Raw genomic sequence first — 21,270 nt, forward strand, 5'->3', positions numbered from 1 at the left:
CGTCCCGTCCCCCGCCTCCCGGTGGTTTGGGGGGGATCTCCCGGTGCCTGGGAGGGGGTGGGGGGCTCCTGGGTCATGGTGGGGGTGGGAAAAGATGGAGGGAGGGGGTCCTGCGGGGAGAGGGGGGCGGTGGGAGGGCTCCGGTGCCGCGTGGGCGGAGCTCCCGGTGCCCCGGAGAGGCGCACGGGCCACCGCCCCCTGCCTGGGCGGACCCACGGCCACAGAGGGGGAGCGGGCGTCCTCCCCGCCCGCCGCGATGGTTCCGTCCCCGCGGGTCCCGCCTCCCGGCCAATCCGTGCTGGTAGCGCCTCGTGACGGGCATGCTACCCAGCCAATGAGAGCGCGGGGTGGTATAGCGGCCTGTCCGGGCGGCCGCGGCCGGCCGGGCCCATGTGGTGGGCGCTGCGGGGGGCGCGGCGGGCGGGCGGGGCCCTGCGCTCCGCCGCCTCCCGCCCCATGGCGGCCTCCAGCCCCGCGGCGGCCCGGGGCCCCGCCGCTACCGCCGGCATCATCGTCATCGGCGACGAGATCCTCAAGGTGCGGCCGGGGGCGAGGCGGGCCTGTGGGGGGCGGGCTGGCCGGGGCCTGCTCCCGGGCCGGGGCCTGCTCCCGGGCCGGGGCCTGGCGGGCCCGAGGCACCCCGCCATCACGGTTATCTCCGTTCCCCCCCCACCCAGGGCCACACGCAGGACACGAACTCCTTCTTCATGTGCCGACGGCTGCGCGCCCTGGGCGTGAGGGTGGCCCGGATCTCGGTGGTGCCCGACGAGGTGGACGCCATCGCCGGCGAGGTGGCCGCCTTCGCCGCCCGCTTCACCTACGTGCTGACCTCGGGGGGCATCGGCCCCACGCACGACGACGTGACCTTCGAGGCCGTGGCCAGGGCCTTCGGGGAGAAGGTCGCCCCTCACCCCGAGCTGGTGGCCCTGGTGCACAAGTTCTTCGGCAAGACGGACGCGCGGTGCCCCGAGATGAAGCTGGCTCGCATCCCCGAGTCCTCCCGCCTCAACTACGGCACGGACGGGCGCACGGGCGGCACCTTCAAGTACCCGCTGGTCAGCGTGCGCAACGTCTACATCTTCCCAGGCATCCCGGCGCTGATGGAGCGCGCCCTGGACGGCCTCGCTCACCTCTTCCGCAGCGAGCGGACCCGCTTCTACTCCCGCGCAGTCTACGTGGCGGCTGACGAGATCCTCATCGCGCCCACGCTGGACCAGGCCGACGCCACCTTCCAGGGCCGCGTCAGTTTGGGTTCCTACCCAGACTGGGCCAACAACTATTACCGCGTGAAGCTGACGTTGGACTCGGAGTCGGAGCAGGACCTGGAGGAAGCGTATCGCTTCTTGATGGAGAAGCTGCCGCCGGGCGTTGTCGTGCCGTTGGTGATGGACTGCGTCTCGCCAGCAGCCACGGAGGTTTATGGCCTGGCTGAGTCAGGTACAGGGAAGCGGTGTTGCAGCACGGCTCGGTGCCTCCGCGCTGCTCCTGCGCAGACCCTGCAGCCCAGCAGGGCCGCGGCAGTGGGAAGACAGGCCTGGGAGCATGGCTTGTCTGTTCTGGTGTGTTGGGGAGTTTGAGGGGTGCTGAGGCTTCACTGGTGCCGCAGCTGCAATGGGCTTCGTCCCACGCAGGTGCGAGTGGGACCTGTAACCCCAGTTAGGGCCGGCCGGTGCCGCTCTCTGAGAGCGCAGCGTGCGTTAGGGGGAGCGGTGCCGCAATTCTCCCGTGCTGGCAGGATCCCTGTCCCATCCATGGCACAGACCTCCGGGTTGCGCAAGCTCTTGGCTCCAGGCTGCGGTGCCGGTGGTGGCTCCGCGGTGTGTCTGGAGACAAGACGTGCCCGGAGGGTGAGGTGCCGCAGGCCCTGGGGCAGCGCCAAGGCAGCATGGCCCCGGGCGGGCACCAACCGTCCCCTCCCAGCAGGCTCGGCCCTGGGGCAGAAGGTGGCAGCAGCACTGCGGATCATCGAGGAGGCTTTGGACCGGTACAGCCTGGCCCAGCTCTGCGTGGGCTTCAACGGGGGCAAGGACTGCACGGCCCTGCTGCACCTCGTCCACGCCGCCGTGGAGAGGTACCCGGCCGCAGGGCTCCACCGGCCCGGCCTGGGGCAGGGGTGAGGGGGTCCCGCGGGCCCCAGCCGGGGCTCCGGGGCTCTCCCCTGGCCCGCTTCAGGGGAACAAGCGGATTCCTGGGACCCAGCTCGCGGGGACTGGGCGGCTGCTCTGCCTCCAGTCGCCGTCCTCCGGAGCCCAGCTGTGACGGGTCTCTCCCCAGGCGGTACCCGGCGAGGCAGGAGAAGCTGCAGGTGCTCTACATCCGCATCGTGTCCCCCTTCCCCGAAATGGAGCAGTTCATCCAGGCAACCGTCCAGAGGTAGGGAGGGGTGGGCGCCGGGCAGGGGGATGAGCAGCGTCTCCCGCAGCCCGGCAGGCAGCTGCCCGTCCTGCCTGCACAGGTACAAGATCCAGCTCCGCACGGTGGAGGGCTCCATCCGGGAGGCCCTGGCCCACCTGAAGGAGCAGCAGCCGCAGCTGGAGGCCGTCCTGATGGGGACGCGGCGGACGGACCCTTACTCGCGCACCCTGACGCCCATGTGCGTGACGGACCCCGACTGGCCCCAGTACATGCGGGTGAACCCTTTACTGGTACGTGGCTTCTGCCTGCTCTGGGGACGGGGCTGTCCCCGCTCAGCGAGGGAGCAAGCCTGGCAGGTTAAAGTGACGGGGCTGGAAGCCGGCACTAATCCACCCCCATCCCGGAGGGCTTCCCTCCCGTTTCCCCCTCTCCCCAGAGCACCTCCTGCCCCGTTGTGTGGCTGTGGGTGCCCCTCGCTGCAGCCGAGCTGCCTGGTGCTCTCAGGCAGGGCTCGTTCCTGCCCGCCGGGGGCTTTTCCTGTATTTGGGGAGGCGCTGGGAGGGACGGGGGTGTTTGGGGGTGCCGGGGCCAGCTGATTCTCCCGTGTGCTCTTGGCGGGGGCCGGCTGGCTTCCCTGGGGGCGAGGGGGCAGCCTGCCTGCCTCTGCGGCAATCTCCGCCTAATTCCACTTGCAGGACTGGACCTACCGGGACATCTGGGAGTTTCTGCGCAAGCTCTTTGTCCCCTACTGCGTTCTCTACGACAAGGGGTGAGTGTCTGGTGCTGCCCTCCCCGCTCGGGCACAGCCGATGCCCCTGGGCGCAGCCTCGCAGCCGCCTTCTCCCCCCCCCTGCAGCTACACCTCCCTGGGGAGCATGGCGAACACGCGGAAGAACCCGGCGCTGCGCTACACCGACACCCGGGGCCGGGAGAGCTACCGGCCCGCCTACGAACTGGAAAATGAGGAAGACGAGCGCACCTCTCGCCAGTGAAGGCCCGCGGGCCGCGTTCGGGGAGGTTCTGCTGGGATGCCGCCGGCAGCCGGCTTCCCTGCGGACGTCCCTGGCGCTGCCGGAGATGACACTGAATAAACCTGCTGCCTGCCAGCACTGAATAAACCTGCTGCGCTCAGCCTGCGGTCTGCATCGCTCTCGCGCGTGGCCGTGCCGGTCCCTTCGGGCTCTGGCGGGAGCGGAACGGGGGGGTGAGGCCAGCTCTGCCCGAACAAAAGGGTCCCCGGGCAGTGCCCCCTCCCCGCGCCCGCTATTGTGGAGGCTTTTGAAGCGCAGAGAATGGAGCAGGTTCCAGCACTTGCCAGGGACCCGCGTGTCGGCGCGGCTGCCTCCCCGCGTCAGACCCCGCTGATCCCTCGTCGGCCATGTGCCTCCTCCGGATCGCGGCAGCCCGTCCGCTGGGCGCTCCGAGGCGAGCGGCGCGGGCGGTGGCACTGCCGGCACCCGCCGAGACCTCCCTGGGGCTGCGCCTGGGCTCCTGGCTGCTGCGCCTGCTGCGGGAGTGCGTCTACCTCCTGCTCTGCAGCTGGTGCATCCGTGAGCTGCTGGATTAGGGAACGGCCCCCCCCGGTGCCACAGGACCCCCGGTACCCCCTGCCTGCCCCCGCGTGATGGGTGAGTGCCCTGCCCTGGGCCGCCTGCTCGGCACGGTGCTTGGGGGGTGACGGGCGCCCAATCGTGGTGCTCCTGGGGGGCGACAAGGGCCCGGCCGTGGTGCTTGGGGGGTGATGGGGTGATGGGGGCCCAGCCGTGGTGCTTGGGGGGTGACGGGGGCCTGGCCGTGGTGCTCCTGGGGGGTGACAAAGGCCCAGCCGTGGTGCTTGGGGGGTGATGGGGGCCTGGCCATGGTGCTTGGGGGGTGACGGGGGCCTGGCCATGGTGCTCCTGGGGGGTGACAAGGGCCCGGCCGTGGTGCTTGGGGGGTGATGGGGTGATGGGGGCCCAGCCGTGGTGCCTGGGGGGTGACGGGGTGATGGGGGCCCAGCCGTGGTGCCTGGGGGGTGATGGGGGCCCAGCCATGGTGCTTGGGGGGTGACGGGGGCCTGGCTATGGTGCTCGTGGGGGGTGACAAAGGCCCAGCCGCGGTGCTTGGGGGGTGATGGGGGCCCAGCCATGGTGCTTGGGGAGTGACGGGGGCCTGGCCATGGTGCTCCTGGGGGGTGATGGGGGCCCAGCCATGGTGCTTGGGGGGTGATGGGGGCCTGGCTGTGGTGCTTGGGAGGTGACGGGGGCTCGGCTGTGGTGCTTGGGGCGTGATGGGGGCTCGGCCATGGTGCTCCGGGGGGGTGACGGGGCGCAGATGGGGTGCTGGTAAGGGGGTCCTCACCCCCTGTGCCTCTCTCCCTTCCCCAGGACTGCTTGTCACCCCGAGCTGATGGAGCTGATGGACCCCCAGTGCCAGGACCCTGCTCACGCCTGTGCCCCCCCCCCCCCCCGATCACAGAGACCCCAATAAACCTGCGCAGCGCCTGACCGGCTGGGTGTGTTTGGGGAGGGCTCTGGGAACGCATCTCCCTTCCCCAAACCTTCCAACCCTCGCCCTGGGTAGGACCCAGCCACCCCAGCCCGCACGTCGCCTCTGCCTGGACCCGAGGGTCCCCAGGCCCCTTGGGGCCGAGGGGCGGGGGGCTGTGGCTCTGCCTGCCCCTCCGCCGGATTTACCCCTGCATGTGACTCAGCCCCTTGTTTAAAGAGCGTCTCCGCTTGTCCCCGCTCCAGGCCGTTTCCTGCCCCGGCCCCGCGCACCCGGCCGGTACCGGCACTGCCAAGAGCCGGCGGGAAGCGGCCGGAGCAAAATGTCCCCAAAGGGCCCAGCCTGGCTGGAGCTGCGGCAAAGGTCACGGCCGGCGGGACGCGTGGGACACCAGGGCCCTGCCGCGGGGGTGGCTGTGGGTCCCCCAGCAGGCTGAGCCCGCCATGCCCCGGTGCTGCCTGCGCCGGCTCGGTGCCGGTGCCTGGCTCCGGCACAGGGGAAGCTCCGCATGCCCCGGTCTCGGCGGCAGCGCCTGGCGCCAGCGCAGCCTCCCTTATCTCGGCGGGAAGTCGGGAGCAGGAAGCGCGGCCCGGCGCAGGATAAGGGTCCCGTTTACATTAGCCGCTTTGTTGTGGAGTGGGCTCCCACCCTCGCCCAGCGCCCACGGAGGGGGGGCCTGGCTGCAGGGAGGGCTGGGGGGCAGCAGGGACCCCCACCTGGGGTGCCATGGGGGGCTCCGGTAATCCTTGCACCCCCTGTGCAGGCGCAGGCAGGGATGGGGGCTGCCAGGACGGTGCCCTGCGGCTGCACCCCGCAGCTCCCCCTTGCCCAAGTCGGCTCCTGCAGCCGGACCCTGCCCTGTGGCCATGCACCGGTGCGGTCTGCGGTGCCAACCGGGCTCCCGTGGAGCTGGGCTGGCTCCGGCAGCCCCTGGGAGCGTGGTGCTGGGCATCACCGCCCACCAGAGCCCACGCGTCTGGCGCCTGCCCCGCTGCTGCCGCGTCCTGGCCCCGGCGGCGGCTTGGCCCGAGGGCTGGCCGGGCCGGGGTGAATCAATGAATTCCCCAAACGGGGAGGTCCGGGGGAGGGGAGAGTCCGTCCCGGCACAGGAAAAAGTCCTTGGCGGCAGCGCGCCGCAGGCAGAGCGGTGCTGGCCGCCCCGAGAGCGCGGCCCCATGCGCAGCCCCGGCTCCTCGCACCCAGCTCCGCCACCCGCCGTGAGTGAGACCCCCTTCCCCGGGGACCCCTCGGCCAGCCCTGCGCCGGGGGGACGGCAGGGGGGCGGGTGGGTGCTGCAGGCAGGGGTGCGCAGACCCCTGCTCTCGCCGTCTCGGCGCGGGCAGGTTCCCCTGCGCAGGGGGTTGGTTTTGGGGTTACGTCCCCAAGTGACCTTGGGGACACCCGTCCCCCCGGGAGTGTCTGCGGGGACAGGCACCGAATCGGGGGACTGGCAGCCGTGGGCAGCGGCAAAGCCGGGCAGGGCGGCCTTGCCGGGGCCCCGGCGGGGAAGGGGAGCGCGGCTCTGCCAGTGCGGGAGGATGTCCCACGTCCCCACCCGGGGACCCTCGCAGCCGCAGGGGGTGATGCGTGTCTCCATCCCGCAGGTCGTCCCCGCCGCCGCCGCCCCATGTTCCGCTCACGCCGTGCCGGGCTGGTGAGGCGGCTGTGGCGGCAGCGCTGTGCGGCGGCCGGTCCCGAGGACGGCCCCGGCGCCCTCAAACCGGCGGCGCACGCCCTCTTCAAGAAGCTGAAGGACGAGGAGCTGGAGCTGCTGGTGCAGGCGGTGGAGAGCCGGGGCGCCTGGGAGTCCGGCTGCGTCTGGGTGCCGCGGGGGGAGCCGCGGGGGGCCAAGCAGGCGCTGCCCCCCCAGATCCTGCTCTGCCGTCTCTACCGCTGGCCCGACCTCCGCCAGCCCCACGAGCTCAAGCACCTCTGCTACTGCGCCGGGGGTCGGGGGGGCTGCGGGGACGCAGCCGTGCTCTGCTGCAACCCCCACCACTTCAGCCGCCTGGCTGCGCCCGGTGAGTGCCGGCGGCTCCACCGCAGCCCCTCCTCGTTCACCCACCCTCCGATCTCTGGTCCCCGGGGCTGGCTCAGGGCTCTGGGGGGCTCCAGGGGGGCGGGATGCGCATCCCAGCCCCTCACCCCCTTCTCCCCCCCCGCCCAGAGACCCCGCCGCCCCCCTATTCGAAGGTGTCTTGCGGTCCCTCCTGGCCAGACGAGCCCCAGCACCCCGGCACCCAGCTCCTGGAGTTCAGCTACAACGGCGGGGACTGGCGCGGTAAGAGGGTCCCGCCGGGCAGGGGGGGGTGTCAAGCAGGGTTGGCCCCGCTGCCTGCAGCCCCGCTCCCCCGGGCAGCTCTGCCCGCACCCCACGGCTGATCGGGGTACAGCGGTGCGGGATACGGAGCCCAAAAATCGGGGAGCAGAGCTGGCAGCCACCGCCGGTGGGAGGAAAGGCTGCGGCGTGGGGTGAGGGGTTCCTGCCGGGGGACCAGCCTCGGTCTGCCCCCCCCCCCCACTGCGGCTCCTGTTATTTTTGGCGGCGCCGGGCTCCCCGCCGGAGGAAGCGCTGCCCACGGGGACACACACAATGTGCCTTGACGCACACAGCCGCGGCTCCAGCCTGGCTGCTGGCCACCAGGCCACTGGCTGCCGGGGCTCCACCTTCCCCTCGCCCGGGGACCCCCCCTCACCACGGTCCCCAGGGACGGTGGCCGGGGACGGCCCAGCCCTACGTGCCGGCGCGCAGCGGCTCCAGTGACTCACGCCCCGCGCCACAGCCTGCGCTGGGACATCCGTGGGGCGTCCATCCGTCTGTCCACTCCGCCGGCCCCTATATGAACAGGGGGGGCATGGACCCCCCTGTGTCCACCTCCTCCCCTCGACCCCTCCGGCTGCGTGGCTTGGCCGTACCCGTGCGGCAGCGGGTGGCTCTGCCCGGCAGTGACGGCTCTGCTCTCTCCCACAGACACCAGCCTCTCGTGGAGCACCGTTAAGGATGGCTACTGGTGCAAACTGGCTTACTGGGAGCACCGGACACGGGTGGGCCGCCTCTACGCCGTGCACGAGGCGTCGGTGAACGTCTTCTGTGAGCTGCCGCGGGGCAGCGGGTTCTGCCTGGGCCAACTGCCGGCTGCCCACCGCAGCCGTGCCGTCCGGCGGGCGCGCGGCAAGATCGGCCGGGGGCTGCTGCTGAGCCGGGAGCCGGGTGGCGTGTGGGCTTACAATCGCAGCGAGCACCCCATCTTCGTCAGCTCGCCCACTCTGGGGCCCCCCGGCGCCCGCGGGCTCACCGTCCTCAAGGTGCTGCCCGGCTACTCGGCGAAGGTGTTCGACTACGAGCGGGCGGGGGGCGCGGGGGGCCGGCGGCTCCCCGGGGAGGGCCCCTGCGACCCCCACAGCGTCCGCATCAGCTTTGCCAAGGGCTGGGGGCCCTGCTACTCCCGGCAGTTCATCACCTCCTGCCCGTGCTGGCTGGAGGTCCTGCTGAACCGGCCACGCTGAGGGGCTGGGGCTGATGGGGGGGGTGCCAGGGAGCCCCCCGAGGCAGGTGCAAGGAGGGCACGAGCTGGGGGACCCTTCCCCTGCCCCCCAGCCTTCCCAGGCTGCGCTGCAGCGGGGCCATCCTGGCCCAGGGGACCCTTGCTGGGACCCTCTGCCCCAGCCCCATGGGGGTCCAGTGCCCCCCGTGCCTGGCTCACCGCCCTGCCGGCACCCGCCGCCCCCGGCCACGGGTCTCCCACTGACGCAGGGCACTATTTAATCTCTTTCTCTTTTTTTTTTTTTTTTATTTTAACGGTTAAATTTATTTTAATTTATCTTATTTTTGTAAAAAAAGAAAAGCACGATGCAGGAGCTCCCCGCACTGTAGGTGGCCGGGGCCAGGCCCGGGGAGGGCGGCCAGGGCAGGGTGTGCAGGAGCCGGGCAGGGCCGGGGGCCGCAGGAGGGGAGGGAGGTGGGGCAGAGCCCCAGAGCGGGGGAGGGGGGCTGTGGGCCAGGGGGTCATGGCAGGCACAGGGGGAACTGGAGTGAGCTGGTGGGGTGGGAGGTGTGGGGCTGGTGAGCACAGCTGGATGGGTGTGGGGTAGGTTAGAACAGCTGGACAAGTGTGGGGCAGGTTATGGGGTAGGTGAGCACCCCTGGGACGGGTGCAGGGGCAGGTGAGGACAGCCAGGATGGGTGCAGGGGCAGGTGGGCACAGCCAGGATGGGTGCAGGGGCAGGTGGGTACAGCCAGGATGGGTGCAGGGGCAGGCGAGCACCCCTGGGGTGGGTGCAGGGGCAGGTGAGCACAGCCAGGATGGGTGCAGGGGCAGGTGAGCACAGCCAGAATGGGTGCAGGGGCGGGTGAGCACAGCCAGAATGGGTGCAGGGGCAGGTGAGCACCCCTGGGGCGGGTGCAGGGGCAGGTGAGCATAGCCAGGATGGGTGCAGGAGCAGGCAGGCTCTGCTGCGATGGGTGCAGGGGCAGGTGAGCACAGCCAGGATGGGTGCAGGGGCAGGTGAGCACCCCTGGGGTGGGTGCAGGGGCAGGTAAGCACAGCCAGGATGGGTGCAGGGGCAGGTGAGCACCCCTGGGATGGGTGCAGGGGCAGGTAAGCACAGCCAGGATGGGTGCAGGGGCAGGTGAGCACCCCTGGGGTGGGTGCAGGGGCAGGTAAGCACAGCCAGGATGGGTGCTGGGGCAGGTAAGCACAGCCAGGATGGGTGCAGGAGCAGGTGAGCACCCGTGGGATGGGTGCTGGGGCAGGTAAGCACAGCCAGGATGGGTGCAGGAGCAGGTGAGCACCCGTGGGATGGGTGCTGGGGCAGGTAAGCACAGCCAGGATGGGTGCAGGAGCAGGTGAGCACCCCTGGGACGGGTGCTGGGGCAGGTAAGCACAGCCAGGATGGGTGCAGGAGCAGGCGGGCACCCCTGGGACAGGTGCTGGGGCAGGTGGGTACAGCCAGGATGGGTGCAGGGGCAGGTGAGCACCCCTGGGACGGGTGCTGGGGCAGGTAAGCACAGCCAGGATGGGTGCAGGGGCAGGTAAGCACAGCCAGGATGGGTGCAGGAGCAGGTGAGCACCCCTGGGACGGGTGCTGGGGCAGGTAAGCACAGCCAGGATGGGTGCAGGGGTGGGTGAGCACCCCTGGGGTGGGTGCAGGGGCAGGTGGGTACAGCCAGGATGGGTGCAGGGGCAGGTGAGCACCCCTGGGACGGGTGCTGGGGCAGGTAAGCACAGCCAGGATGGGTGCAGGGGCAGGTGAGCACCCGTGGGATGGGTGCTGGGGCAGGTAAGCACAGCCAGGATGGGTGCAGGGGCAGGTGAGCACCCCTGGGATGGGTGCTGGGGCAGGTAAGCACAGCCAGGATGGGTGCAGGAGCAGGTGAGCACCCCTGGGGCGGGTGCTGGGGCAGGTGGGTACAGCCAGGATGGGTGCAGGAGCAGGTGAGCACCCCTGGGGTGGGTGCAGGGGCAGGTGGGTACAGCCAGGATGGGTGCAGGGGCAGGTGAGCACCCCTGGGACGGGTGCTGGGGCAGGTAAGCACAGCCAGGATGGGTGCAGGAGCAGGTGAGCACCCCTGGGGTGGGTGCTGGGGCAGGTGGGCACAGCCAGGATGGGTGCAGGAGCAAGCGGGCACCTCTGAGGCAGGTGCTGGCCCGGGTCAGCACAGCCGGGACAGAGGTGCTGAGTGGGAGCTGAGCTCGGGGCCGGCCCAGGACGGGCGCTGGGGCCGGTGCAGGGTCTCCCGCGGCGGGTCCCCAGGCCCGGGCACCCCCGGGCTCCCCACGGGCGAGCGCAGTCTTGGCGGTCCGGGGGTGCCGCGGACTGCGTCTGGTGTTTGTAACCCAAATAAACGGTGCCACCGGCACCAAAGACCCCCCACGCGTGTCTGTGCCGCGCGGGGACGGCGCGCTCGTCGCCCGCGGGGCTCGGCTCCGGGGACCGGCAGTGCCCTCTGCAGGCGGCCGCGGCCGGGCCGCGATGACCGCCCGGTCCTTCCTGCCACGCCGCCGGCCCGGCTGAGACGGGCCTGGCGGCTCCGCGGCCCCCGCCCGGCCCCGCCCGGCCCCGGCCCCGCCGCGTCCCCGCGGGCAGGAGGTGAGTGCGGACCGCGCCGTCGGGGCCGCCCCCGGGGGGAACGGGCGGGCGGGCGGCACCGGGAGCGCAGCCGCGGGCACCGAGGGCTCCGGTACCGACAGCGACATAGCGCAGCGGCTACGGATAGCGGCGGCCCGTGGGGGCGGGCGGGGGCTCCGCGGGGAGCGGCGGGGCCGTGGGAGGCCGGTTTCGGGCCGGCGGCAGCGGCGCGGAGGGGATTTTTTGCGGATTTCCCCCCTCCCTCCCCGCCGCCGCCCCCGCGGGAGCCCCGAGCCCGGCGGGTCGGTCCCCGCGGCAGGGGATGGGCGGGGGGCGGCGGGACGAACGGACGGACGGAGAGAGGCGGTGCAGGTGCACGGACGGAGATGAGGGAAGCGGAGTCCCGAGGCCCGGGGAGGGAGCGGGCGGGCTGGGCGAGGCGCGGCGGCAGGTGCCCGGTACCGGCGGGGAGGGGGGGGGCACACACACGGCCCCGGCGCTGGAGCGGTGCCCCCCGGCGCGGCCCGCCCGCCCGGCTGACATAACGTCTGCGCGGGGCGGTGTTTGCCTTGGCAGCCCGCGGCGGCGGCGGCGGCGGCGGCGGCTCCTCACACTTTCCGCCAGCGCCGGGCAGCGGCCGGGCTCTGAGTCAGGAGCCGGCGGGGGGGAGCGGGGAGGGGGGCCGGGGTGAGGCGAGGTGAGCGCCGGGCCGGGCCCCGCCGCCGCCGCCGCTGCTGCCTCCCGGGGGCCGGCGGCGGCCAAACAGGTTGTGCGGGGTCCCCGCCCAGGCACCTGCGGAGGGGCCGCTCCGGGGGGGGCCGCCGCGCCCTGCCCCAGCGCCGCCGGGAGCGGGGGGGGGGGTTGGGGCTGCCCCACCGCGCCGCGCCCCTCTGCAGCCCCGGCTCTCCGTCCCTTCCCCGGTTCCCCGTTCTCCGTGCCCGGCTCTCCATCCCCACCATGCCCGGCTCTCCATCCCCACCATGCCCGGTTCCCCGTGCCCGGTTCTCCATTCACCACCCCCCCGGTGGCCGGTAATCCATCCCCCCGCTCGGTGCCCGGTCTCCCGGTGCCCGATCTCCCAGTGCCCGGTTCTCCATCCCCCCCCTCCCCGGTGCCCGGCTCTCGGTGCCCGGTTCTCCATCCCCCCCCGGTGCCCGGTTCTTGGTGCACGATTTTCCATCCCCCCCCCCATGCCCGGCTCTCCCCATGCCCGGTTCTCGGTGCCCAGTTCTCCACCTCCCCCCCGCTGCCCGGTTCTCGGTGCCCGATTCTCCATCCTCCCCCTCCCCCGTGCCCGGCTCTCCCGTGCCCGGTTCCCCCGCCCCCCCGTGCCCCCGGGGCGGAGCGGAGCGGGGCGGGCCGGCCTCGGGGCTCGGCGGCCGCAGCGGGCGGGGCGCGCTCGGCGCCTGGCACCGGGCGAGGCGCCGGCGGGGCCGTACCGGGCTCCCCCCCCCCGTCATCCCCGGGGTCGGTTCCAGCGCGGCCCCGTTAATCGCCGCCGTCCCGCGCCTCTGACTCAGCTCTTCCCCCCACCCCCCCACCGCACCCCGGTCCCGGGGGGGCCCCGCATGGCCCCCGCCCTCCCGTGGGGGGGGTGTGGCGGGGCTGATGGGCGGCCCCCGCCCACCAATAGGAGGCCGGACCGCCGGCGCGCTGCCCAATGAGCGGGGCGGGGGCGGGCGCTTCCTGGAGCCCCGGCGGCGGCGGCGGCGGCGGGGCGGGGGGGGGGCGGGCGGGGCGCGGCGGCGGCAGGTGAAGGCGGAGGCGGGGCCGGGGCCCCGGGACCGGCCCGTAGCTCGGGCGGGGCGCGCAGGTGAGCGGCGGTGGGTGGGAGCGGACGGACCCACCGACGGGGGCTGCACGGAGGTACCGACCGACCGGGAGCGGTACCGGTGCGGTGACCGCTTTTGCAGCCCGGTTGCGGTGAGTCGCGTGGATCCGGGATGCTACCGGGTACCGGTGGCGGGCGGGCACGGTCGGGGCTCGGAGCAACGCCCGCTCCTGGCGCACGGGGACCGGTGCTCCGCGGCCCGACCGTGTCCGCCCGCCCGTGGACACGTCGCGCGTGGGGTGGGGTGGCGATCACGCGTGGGCTCTTCCCGGTCCCTCCGCACGGGGCTGCGGGAAACCGGTGCTACGGGCAGGTCCCGCCGCCTCCTGGGGCGGCTGCCAAGCCTCCGGACGGGGTCCGGTTGCAATCCCCGTGGGCTCACCCCACGGGTGACAGGGTGCTGTCACCATCCCACTGGCCACATCCCCGGGAGCGCGGGGCAGGGACGGCACCGTCGCGGCAGGGAGGCAGCTCGGGAGCCCCCAGCTGTGCCGGTGCCGGTAGAGGGGGGGAACGGAGGGTGGGTGTCCCCGTGTCCCGGCACGCTGCGCCATGCCGGTGACCTGCTGGGCCTGGCACGCTGGCAGCGGCGGTGGGTGCCTCACTGCTCGCCGCTGGCGAGGGTCCACACAGGGGTGCCCACCGGGCCCGGCAGCTCGGTAGCACCCGCCAAGCACCGGTGGACTCTGCCCCGCGCGCACCCAGCCCTGCTGTACCTGTCCCCCCCTGGCTGGCTGCCCCCAGCCGGCTGTTTGCCCGGGGCGGGGTGCGGTATTTACCCTCCCGCCGCGGCCCGCGCCGGAGGAGAGCCGCCGTCTTGGGCCGCGGCCGCCCTTGACCTGAGGCTGCTTTCGCCCGGCGAGGGGACGCGGTGCTGGGTTTGGCGTGGAGTGAGTCTCGGCGTGCCTCGGTTTCCCCCGCCGTGCCTCGGTTTCCCCCGCCGCGGCCGGGCTGGCTGGGCTGCGGGCTCATGGGGAGCGGGCTGGGGTCCCCCAGCGCTGGCGGAGGCGCGCGGCAGCTGACTCGAGGCCGCGGCGGTGATGCCAGTGCCGGGCGCGGAGGGAGGGGCTGGGCTCAGGAACTTGAAGTGGGTGCGTGGAGAAGGGGAAGCTGTGGGGCAGGGGAGGGTGTGGGGCTGGGCTGGGGGCTGGCTGGGGCTGGGGGTGCCCTTGCTGGGGACGGGGGTGCAGGGCAGGTGAAGGCCTTGGGCCCGGGCATAGGGAGGTGACCAGCAGGTGGGGGGGACATCAGTGGTGGGTCCTGGGGACCCTCTGAGGCCAGCCACCCCGGCAGAGGCTGGCCGGCCCCCCCTTGCTGGCAGCACCGCGGTGCTGAGCCCGAGGCCGTGGCAGCGCGGCTCTTGCCAGCTGGTGCCGTGCACCCTCGGTGCACACGTGGCACGAGCGCGACAGGCCTGAGCGCGGCGGGGGCGGGCAGTGGGCGCAGCGGGGGGTGCGGGGCCAGCGCGGCCCCCGTACCCCGGTCCTCGAGGGGTGGCCGCTGCCCCGCGCGCGGCGCAGGAACTTCTCCTTCGGGGCGGGCAGGCGGCGGATGATGAAACCACGGAGAAATCTCTCCTGGCAGCGCGCGGGTTGCTGGCGGGAGCCCCCGGGAGCCCGCGCTCCCCCTGCGCCGCCGCCGCCGCCTTTCCATGGTAACCCCACCGCGGGAGCCGGCGGGGTGCCGGCGGGGGAGGCCGCCCCGTCTGGGGGGTTGGCGCCCGCCCGGCTCCCCGCAGCAGCGCTGGCGTCCCCGACATGCCCCGGGAGCTGCGTGTCCACACCCCAGCGAGCCCCGGGGCGGTTGGAGGACCCGACAAGGGGCTGGGCTGAGACCCGTCAAACTCGCTTCATGCCAGGGAGGTGACGCTTGGGTGGCCGTGCAGGCAGCGGGGGAGGTGGCCGTGCCCGGTGCCGCGGCCGGTGACCTTCAGCGCGCCCAGTGCCTGGCCCTGCTCCGTGTCCGGGGATGGGTGGCCGGTTTGCGTGCATGCCGGTGTGGTGGGAGCTGCGGGGCCCGGGTGCCCTGTGCCCGCGGAGCCGGTGGCGTGACTCGGCGGGGCCGTGGGCGGGCGGGGGGACCGAGCCGTGGCGAGGGAAAATGAAAGCAGGTGATGCGGAAGGAGAAGTAGGTCAGGCGAGCGCTGGCCTCTCCCGGCAGCCTCGGCTGCGCTGCGTGCTCCGCTCTGCCCCGGCTGTCCCCGCCGTGTCCCCGGGCCCCATGGGCAGCGGCTGGAGGGGGCGGTGAGTACGGGGTCCTGCTGCCGGGCGCTGGCTCCTAGGCAGGGTGGGTGCCAGACGCTGCCCACCCTGGGTGCCGGTGGGCTGGGGAGCACGACCGGGCTGGTTGGCACGCGGTGGGCACGCCAGCGCTCCGGCGATTTTGCTTTGGTTCCCCTCCCGCGGGTATCCCCGGGGACACGGGGCTGGGGGCTGCGGTGAGGATGGGCAGGAGGATGCTCCGCTCCTGGCTGATACTGGGGCCGAAGAGGGGAGGGGAAGGGGATTCCCATCCCGCTGGGGCCGTGCTGAGCGAGCCGGCACGGTGGGGACATCCCGCTGGGGCTCAGGGCTGGGGACGGCTCGGGGACGGCCCCGCGTGCCACAGTGGGGCTCCATGGCTGCCTGCCCCCAGCTCCGCTCCACCGTGGGGCTGTGGGGCCATCGCCTTCCCCGCGGCACGGGGCTGGCCGGGGTCTCGCTCGCGGCGCTGCGTGGGTCGGGGAGGCCGCGGCAGGCACGGCCCCGCTGGCAGCACTATGTGGGCTCGGGGGGGATTAGAGCCGCCTGCCCCCTCCTTCCCTCCCCCGGGATCAGCCGTGGGCAGCGGGGAGCTGGCAGCAGGCAGCTGCCGTGGGGGCGGAAGCTGGGCTATTTCGGGGGGTGTGGAGGGGGGGCCGTGGGCTGGCACTGTCCTTGCCGGGTGACCCCACTGGGACCAGCACCGTCCCAGTGCCAGGATGGAGCATAGGGGCCTGTCCTGTGCCAGCTCTGGCTGACGGCGCTCAGTCCCTGGGGTGCCCTGAGGACAGGGACTCCACGGCGGCGAGGAGATGCCATCAGCCTGGGGGGCCCCCGGGGCCTTGCGGCGCGGTGGGACCCGGGGGTCTGGCTGCCCTCCAAGGGGCTCTCGTGACTCTGTGCTGCGGGGCGAGTGGCACCAGAGCCAGCTCTCCCTGGGGCCGGCAAGCGGGACCAGCCGCGGGCAAGCCTGCCTGTCCCGGGCTGGCAGAGCCTCGTCCTGCTGCCACCGGCACCCCTGTGCCCAGCACTGGGCTGCTGGGGTGCCCGCGGGCAGCCGAGTCTTGTCCCATCCCAGTGCTGCAAGCCGGGGTGCAGTGGGATGCCCAGCTCCGCCGTGCCCCTCTCGGTGCTGGCAGGGATGGCTTGGGCACCGGCCGGGCTTGGAGCCGCCCCAAGCATCACCCACCCTGACCACAGCCCTGTCGCCCCGGCTGCTGGGGGACCCACGGGTGGGTTTCACCCCACGCCGGGGTGATCAAACGTGGGGTTTGCTGTTGACCATTTGTTTCCTGTTCCCCCCCCGCTCCCCGAGCTCCATTTTGGCAACCCCTTCCTTCCTTCCTTCCTTCCTTCCCTTCCTCTGCCTGCTCCTGCCTGCGCCTGGCCCTGCTCCCCGGGCCACCCTGGCAGGGAGCAGCTGGGGACAGCCCGTGTCCGGCCTCGCGTGGCCTCTCCCCGGCACTGGGGATGGCGGCGCTCGCAGCGGGGGAGCCCGGGGGTGACCCACAGAGGCCACGCGCCCTCAGCCACGTCTGTTCTGGCCACCCGTGGGCAAGCGGGTGGCTGTGGGACCCCCTGTCCTGGCAGGTTGGGGTCCCCCATGTCGGGATGTGGTGCGGGTGCCCATGGCTGGGGTGCCCGTCCTGCCATCGGGAGAGGGGCTGGTGCCGTGCGGGAGCCGGGATGCTGCTGGAGCCCATCCCAGCTGCATGCGTGATGGGGCCGTGTCCCATCACTGGTGACACTGGTCAGGATGCCACTGACCAAGGCAAGGGCGGAGCGTGGAGGAGGATGGATGAAGGTCAGCCCATCCTCCCCGAAGGCCAGCACCTCCATGGCCTGGTCCCCCCCATGGGTGGGCACCCTCGGTGCCCCCCAGCCGGGGCGAACAGCAGTTTGCGGCCGGCGTGGGCGCGTGGGCAGTTGCGACAGCCCCAGGGTGGGGGGGACGTGGTGACTCACCCCAGCCGGGGCCTGGCCACCAGCGGGAACCCTGAGTCAGGGCTGCGTGCCCATGCCATGCCCCTCCCTGCCCGCCTCGCCCACCTTATCTCCCGCCCTTAGCACCTGGCACACCTGGGCCAGGGGGGGCTGGCGCCGTTCCCCTCCTTTATGGGGAGCAAAGGGCAGGCAGAGGGTTGGCAGGCAGGTGCCGCGTCCCTCCCTCCCTCCCGGGGATGCTGGCCTGGGGCAGTGCCCCCCGCCGTGCCCGGGGTGGCCGGCCAGCCCCGGAGCATCGCGGCAGCATGGCGGGCAAGGCTGCCTGCATCGCCGCTGCGTCCCGGCCGTGCGCTGCCTGCACTCCGGGCATCGGGCTGACCCGCAGTGGCACGGCCGGCTCCTGCCCGGCACACGGTGACGGGGGAGGCGGGATGCCACGCCAGGGCGCGCTGGACCGCACAGGCGCAACGCCGGCATGGCCGCTGCCCCTCTGCCCGCCTGCCGGCCCCGCTGCCCGCCCGTGTGGTCGGGCTCTTGCACAACCCGGCTCTTTCCGTGAACGTTGCTGGGGCCGGAGGCCCCCTCCCTGCCCGGCTGCGCGGCCGCGCTGGCGCAGGGCTCTTCCCCTTTCTACCCGGCCTCGTGCTGCCGGCAGCACCGGCACGGCTGCCCGGAGCCCAGCGGGTCAGCCCTGCCGCAGCACCCTGGCACGGCCCCGGCCGGGCTGGTGTGGGCGGCCGGGGCGGGTGCTGGGTGCTGGCGGTGGGGTGTGGGGAGCGCTCCCCGGGCTGCTAATTAATTGCTGTTTAGCTGGGGATGCAGAGGGTGTAATTACGGGGGGGGCATTGCGCGAACCTGCAGCCGGCCCCGGGGGGACGGGGGGGCCGTGCCCTGCGGGTGCCCCTGCCCGGGGACTGGAGGGGACCAGGCGACGCGGCCCGGCCAGGGCTGTCGTCAAGCCCCCTCCCCCGGGTCACCGCGTCCCGTGGGACCTCGGGGACCCACGTCGGGGGCAGAGCAGGACGTGCATCTGCAGGGTTGGGGGCCGGCTCCGGGGCCGGCCGGGCAGGCCATGGCACGCTGCACCGAGCCCAGCCCTGCGGTGGCAGGCCCGCTCCCGCCGAGCGCAGGCGCCCTCCCGGCTCGGCCGGGGCCGGCCGCGGCCAGCGGCGAGCACCCAGCGCCCTGCCCCGGGGCGGCGGGAGGGCGAGGGCTCATCCGACGCCTCGGCGCGGGGGGCCGGGGCAGGCGGTAGGGAGACGATGCCGGCGGCGGGGAGGGGATGCCCGCGGCACGGGACGCCCGTCCTGCCGGCGCTGGGAATTTCCTCCCGCGGAAGGGGGCCGGGGGATGCCCCCTGCCCGGTTCCGGGTTGGCGCCCCACGGCACGGCGCCGGCCGCGAAGGGTTAATGCCGTGTGTGTTCTGGGAAGCGGGGCTGGGAGGTGCGTGACCCGGGGTGTGGGCGTCGACTCCTTTTGAGGTGGGATCCTGCGCTCAAGTGCAGCGGGGAGCGGGGCCAAGTTCACACAGCACCCTGCCTTCCCCTCCCTGCCACTCGCGGGCCGCCGACCCGGCCGCGGCGCAGCGCCGAGCCACACCGGGACACGCGCCAGGTGAGCCGCGCGCCCACCCCGCCACCAGCAGCCGTCGCGGCGGAGAAGGTGCCGGGGTGGCGGGGACCTGGCGTGGTACCACCGGGCGCCGGGGAGGGCCGGGCACGGCTGCTCTGGCACCGACTGGGAGGCTGCCGGGATGCTGGCGTCGCCCGAGCCCTGCACCGCCCTCGCTGCTGGTGGGATGGGATGGGACGGGAAGGGACAGGCGGTGAGGTCCGGGTCACCGCGGCCTGGCAGAGCGGGGCCTGCACCCTGCGGCGGCGATGCCAGGCAGCCGGACGCGCCTCTGCCTGGCCCGGGCGGTGGGGAAGGTTTTGGCAGCGGGAGGGGGCCGTGATGCCAGCACGGGGCCGGTGGGCAGGGGGCCAGCTCGGGGACTCGGCTGGGCCGGCGGCTGCTCGTCCCCGCTGCAGGTGCCAGGGTTGGCACTGGGGACGCCACCGGTCCTGCAGCCGCCTGCTCCACCGCAGCAGGGCTGCCTTTGCCCAACCTCCAGCCCGGGTATCGTGCCAGGCTGGCACCGGGCCGCGGGAGCTGCGCCGGGCAGCGCCGGCTGGGTGCGGAGGCAGACCTGGGCCGCGGCGCTCGGAGCCCCTTCCCCGGTGCTGATGGCTGCCGTGCCTTGGCCGCGGCGCACGGCCGTGCCCGCGAAGCGCTCGAGGTGCCTGGGGACCGGCAGCTCTCCGGGTAGCACCGCGGGTGCAAGGAGCCGGACGGCAGGGGGGGGCTGGGGGGTTGGGGTGGTGCCGTGGGGCTCGCTCCCCGGTGCCGTGGGGCGGGGGGGGGGGGTCTGTTTATCCTCTTCTCTCTTCAAACCATTTCCTTTCGTCTCTGCTCGCTGTTTTCTTCTTCTTTCAAAGAGCGGGACCGCTTCCCCCGGCCGCCTCCCCTCCAGCACCGGGACCCCTGGCACACCTCCGGCACGTGCCTGCTTCAGGGCCACCAGCCCGGCCAGACCCTGGCCCACCGCCTTCCCCGCCAGGCGGGCAGAGGGGCTGCGCAGCCCCCCACCCCCCCACCCCCCCCGCAGCCATGCCACCCCCCCTGCACACTGTGGCGATGGGCACCGGGGCCACCGCTGCTCCCCGCCGGCTTCGGGCAGGGTGATGGGTGGGTGGGGAGGGATGCACGGCCCGGATATCTGGGTGCCTTTCCCAGCTCCCGAAGGGCGAGGGGCCCCTGCGGGGCGAGGGGCCGGGGGCCGAGGGTGCCGCGCTCCCCTTCCTGGGTGACTCATCCTCCCCGGTGCGGCTGTGAAGTCCCTCGACAGCGTTTGCGACTCGTTGTGACCGAAAGCAGCGGCACTCGGCAGCAGCTCGGTGCGGGGGCTGCGCTCCCCGGGACCCCTGCCCCCCTTCTCCATGGGGGACCCCTCAGCCACCCCCTCCCACCCCACATCTCCCACCATCCCCAAGCCAGAGCCCGGCACGGGCTGGCACTGCGCCCGCCTGCTGGGTGCCATCCCGGCTTGGTGGCACGGGACGCAGCCGGTCCCCACGCAGGGTGGGTGCTGCAGGGCTGGACACCCACCCTGCTGTGTGCGGCTGTGCCGGGGCGGCTGGACCCCCAGGGTCGGGGGGGGAGCTGGCAGGTGACTGGGGGCTGGTCGCGGTTGCGCCAGGCGGCACGGGCCGGCAGCGGGATGTCAGGGTGACCTGAGCAGGCATTGTTCCCGCTGCCGCCTGCCCCAGCATGGGAGCCGGCTCAGCGTGGGGAGCGACCCCCCCCTTTCCCCGGCTCTGTGTGGCTGCCGCAGCCGAAACGGGCCCGGCCGCAGGCATTGACGTAACCGAGAAAGCCCTGGCGTGGTGGGGATGCGGGCATCGCCGCCGACCCCCTCCCCGGCCTGTGCCCCCTGCACCATCGTCTCCGGTGCCGGCCAGGGAACGCTGGGGGGCCGGAGGTGGCTCCGGCACCCTCACACCTCGTCCCCCCCCATTTCCTTATCGCCGCTGTGATCTCCTCGATGGCAGCACCCGCTCAGCATGTGACTTCGCTCCAGCGGGGAGGATGCGCGGGGGGGCGGGGGGTGTCGGGGAAGAAGCCGTAACGGGCGGTTTGGTGCGATGGAAAATCCCCCTCCTGCCGCCGCCTCGCCCCCGCCCTACCCCAGCCCTGCACCCTCGTCCGCAGGCATCCGGCCCCGTGGCCGCTCACGGGGGTCCCGGCTCCCTCGCCGGCCTGAGCCGTGTCTCCACCGGTGAGCTCCGTGGCACCGGCAGCACCGAGGCTGCTCCCGCCTGCACCGGGGCACGGCGAGGCCGGTGGCTGAGCCTGTTCCTCGGAGCACCCGCCACCCGCCGGGGTACGGCTGGGGCCTTGGCTGCCACGCTGGGCCCGGGCACCCCCGGTACAGGAGCCCCCACACGGGCATGTGCCGGTGGATGCCAGCCCCGGCCCTGCCGGCAGGAAGAGCCCTGCGAGCGCCCCGTGCCCGGGTGTCTCGTGGGGCCGGTGGTGCCACGGGGACCACGGGGCAGGGGGGTCCATCCCGCTGCCATCGGCGTTTGGCCAGGGGAGGCAGTGATGGAGGATCCGGATGGACCCCATCCCGGGACCACCGCCTGTGACAGCCCTGGGGGTCCGCAGGGCTCCAGGGTGCCCTCGGCGGGTGCCACATCCCTGTCATCCCCCCCCCCCAGGCCACCCGAGCCGCGGCGCGGGGCTCTCGCCTCCCCTAATCCTGCCCCTGCTGCTAATCCTGCCTAATCCAACCGGGGGCTGTC

General features: G+C 73.5%; 2 protein-coding genes across 2 annotated transcripts; both read left to right on the forward strand.

Moving 5' to 3' along the window:
• The first annotated feature begins 247 nt into the window (after positions 1–247).
• FLAD1 (flavin adenine dinucleotide synthetase 1) lies at positions 248–3,486 on the forward strand. Its single transcript, XM_075175951.1, is given in 8 exon segments — positions 248–373; positions 376–537; positions 678–1,437; positions 1,924–2,071; positions 2,275–2,373; positions 2,456–2,645; positions 3,051–3,124; positions 3,212–3,486. Coding segments are annotated over 8 exon segments (1,686 nt in total). The 5' UTR covers positions 248–256; the 3' UTR covers positions 3,348–3,486.
• A 2,983-nt stretch (positions 3,487–6,469) lies between these two features.
• LOC142094069 (mothers against decapentaplegic homolog 6-like) lies at positions 6,470–8,837 on the forward strand. Its single transcript, XM_075175905.1, has 3 exons — positions 6,470–6,863; positions 7,010–7,123; positions 7,814–8,837. Exons 1-3 carry the CDS (start codon positions 6,470–6,472, stop codon positions 8,347–8,349), a joined length of 1,044 nt encoding a protein of 347 aa, XP_075032006.1. The 3' UTR covers positions 8,350–8,837.
• The last annotated feature ends 12,433 nt before the right edge of the window (positions 8,838–21,270 follow it).

This window comes from Calonectris borealis, chromosome 29 (assembly GCF_964195595.1).
Source record: "Calonectris borealis chromosome 29, bCalBor7.hap1.2, whole genome shotgun sequence".
NCBI classification, from domain to species: Eukaryota; Metazoa; Chordata; class Aves; order Procellariiformes; family Procellariidae; genus Calonectris; species Calonectris borealis.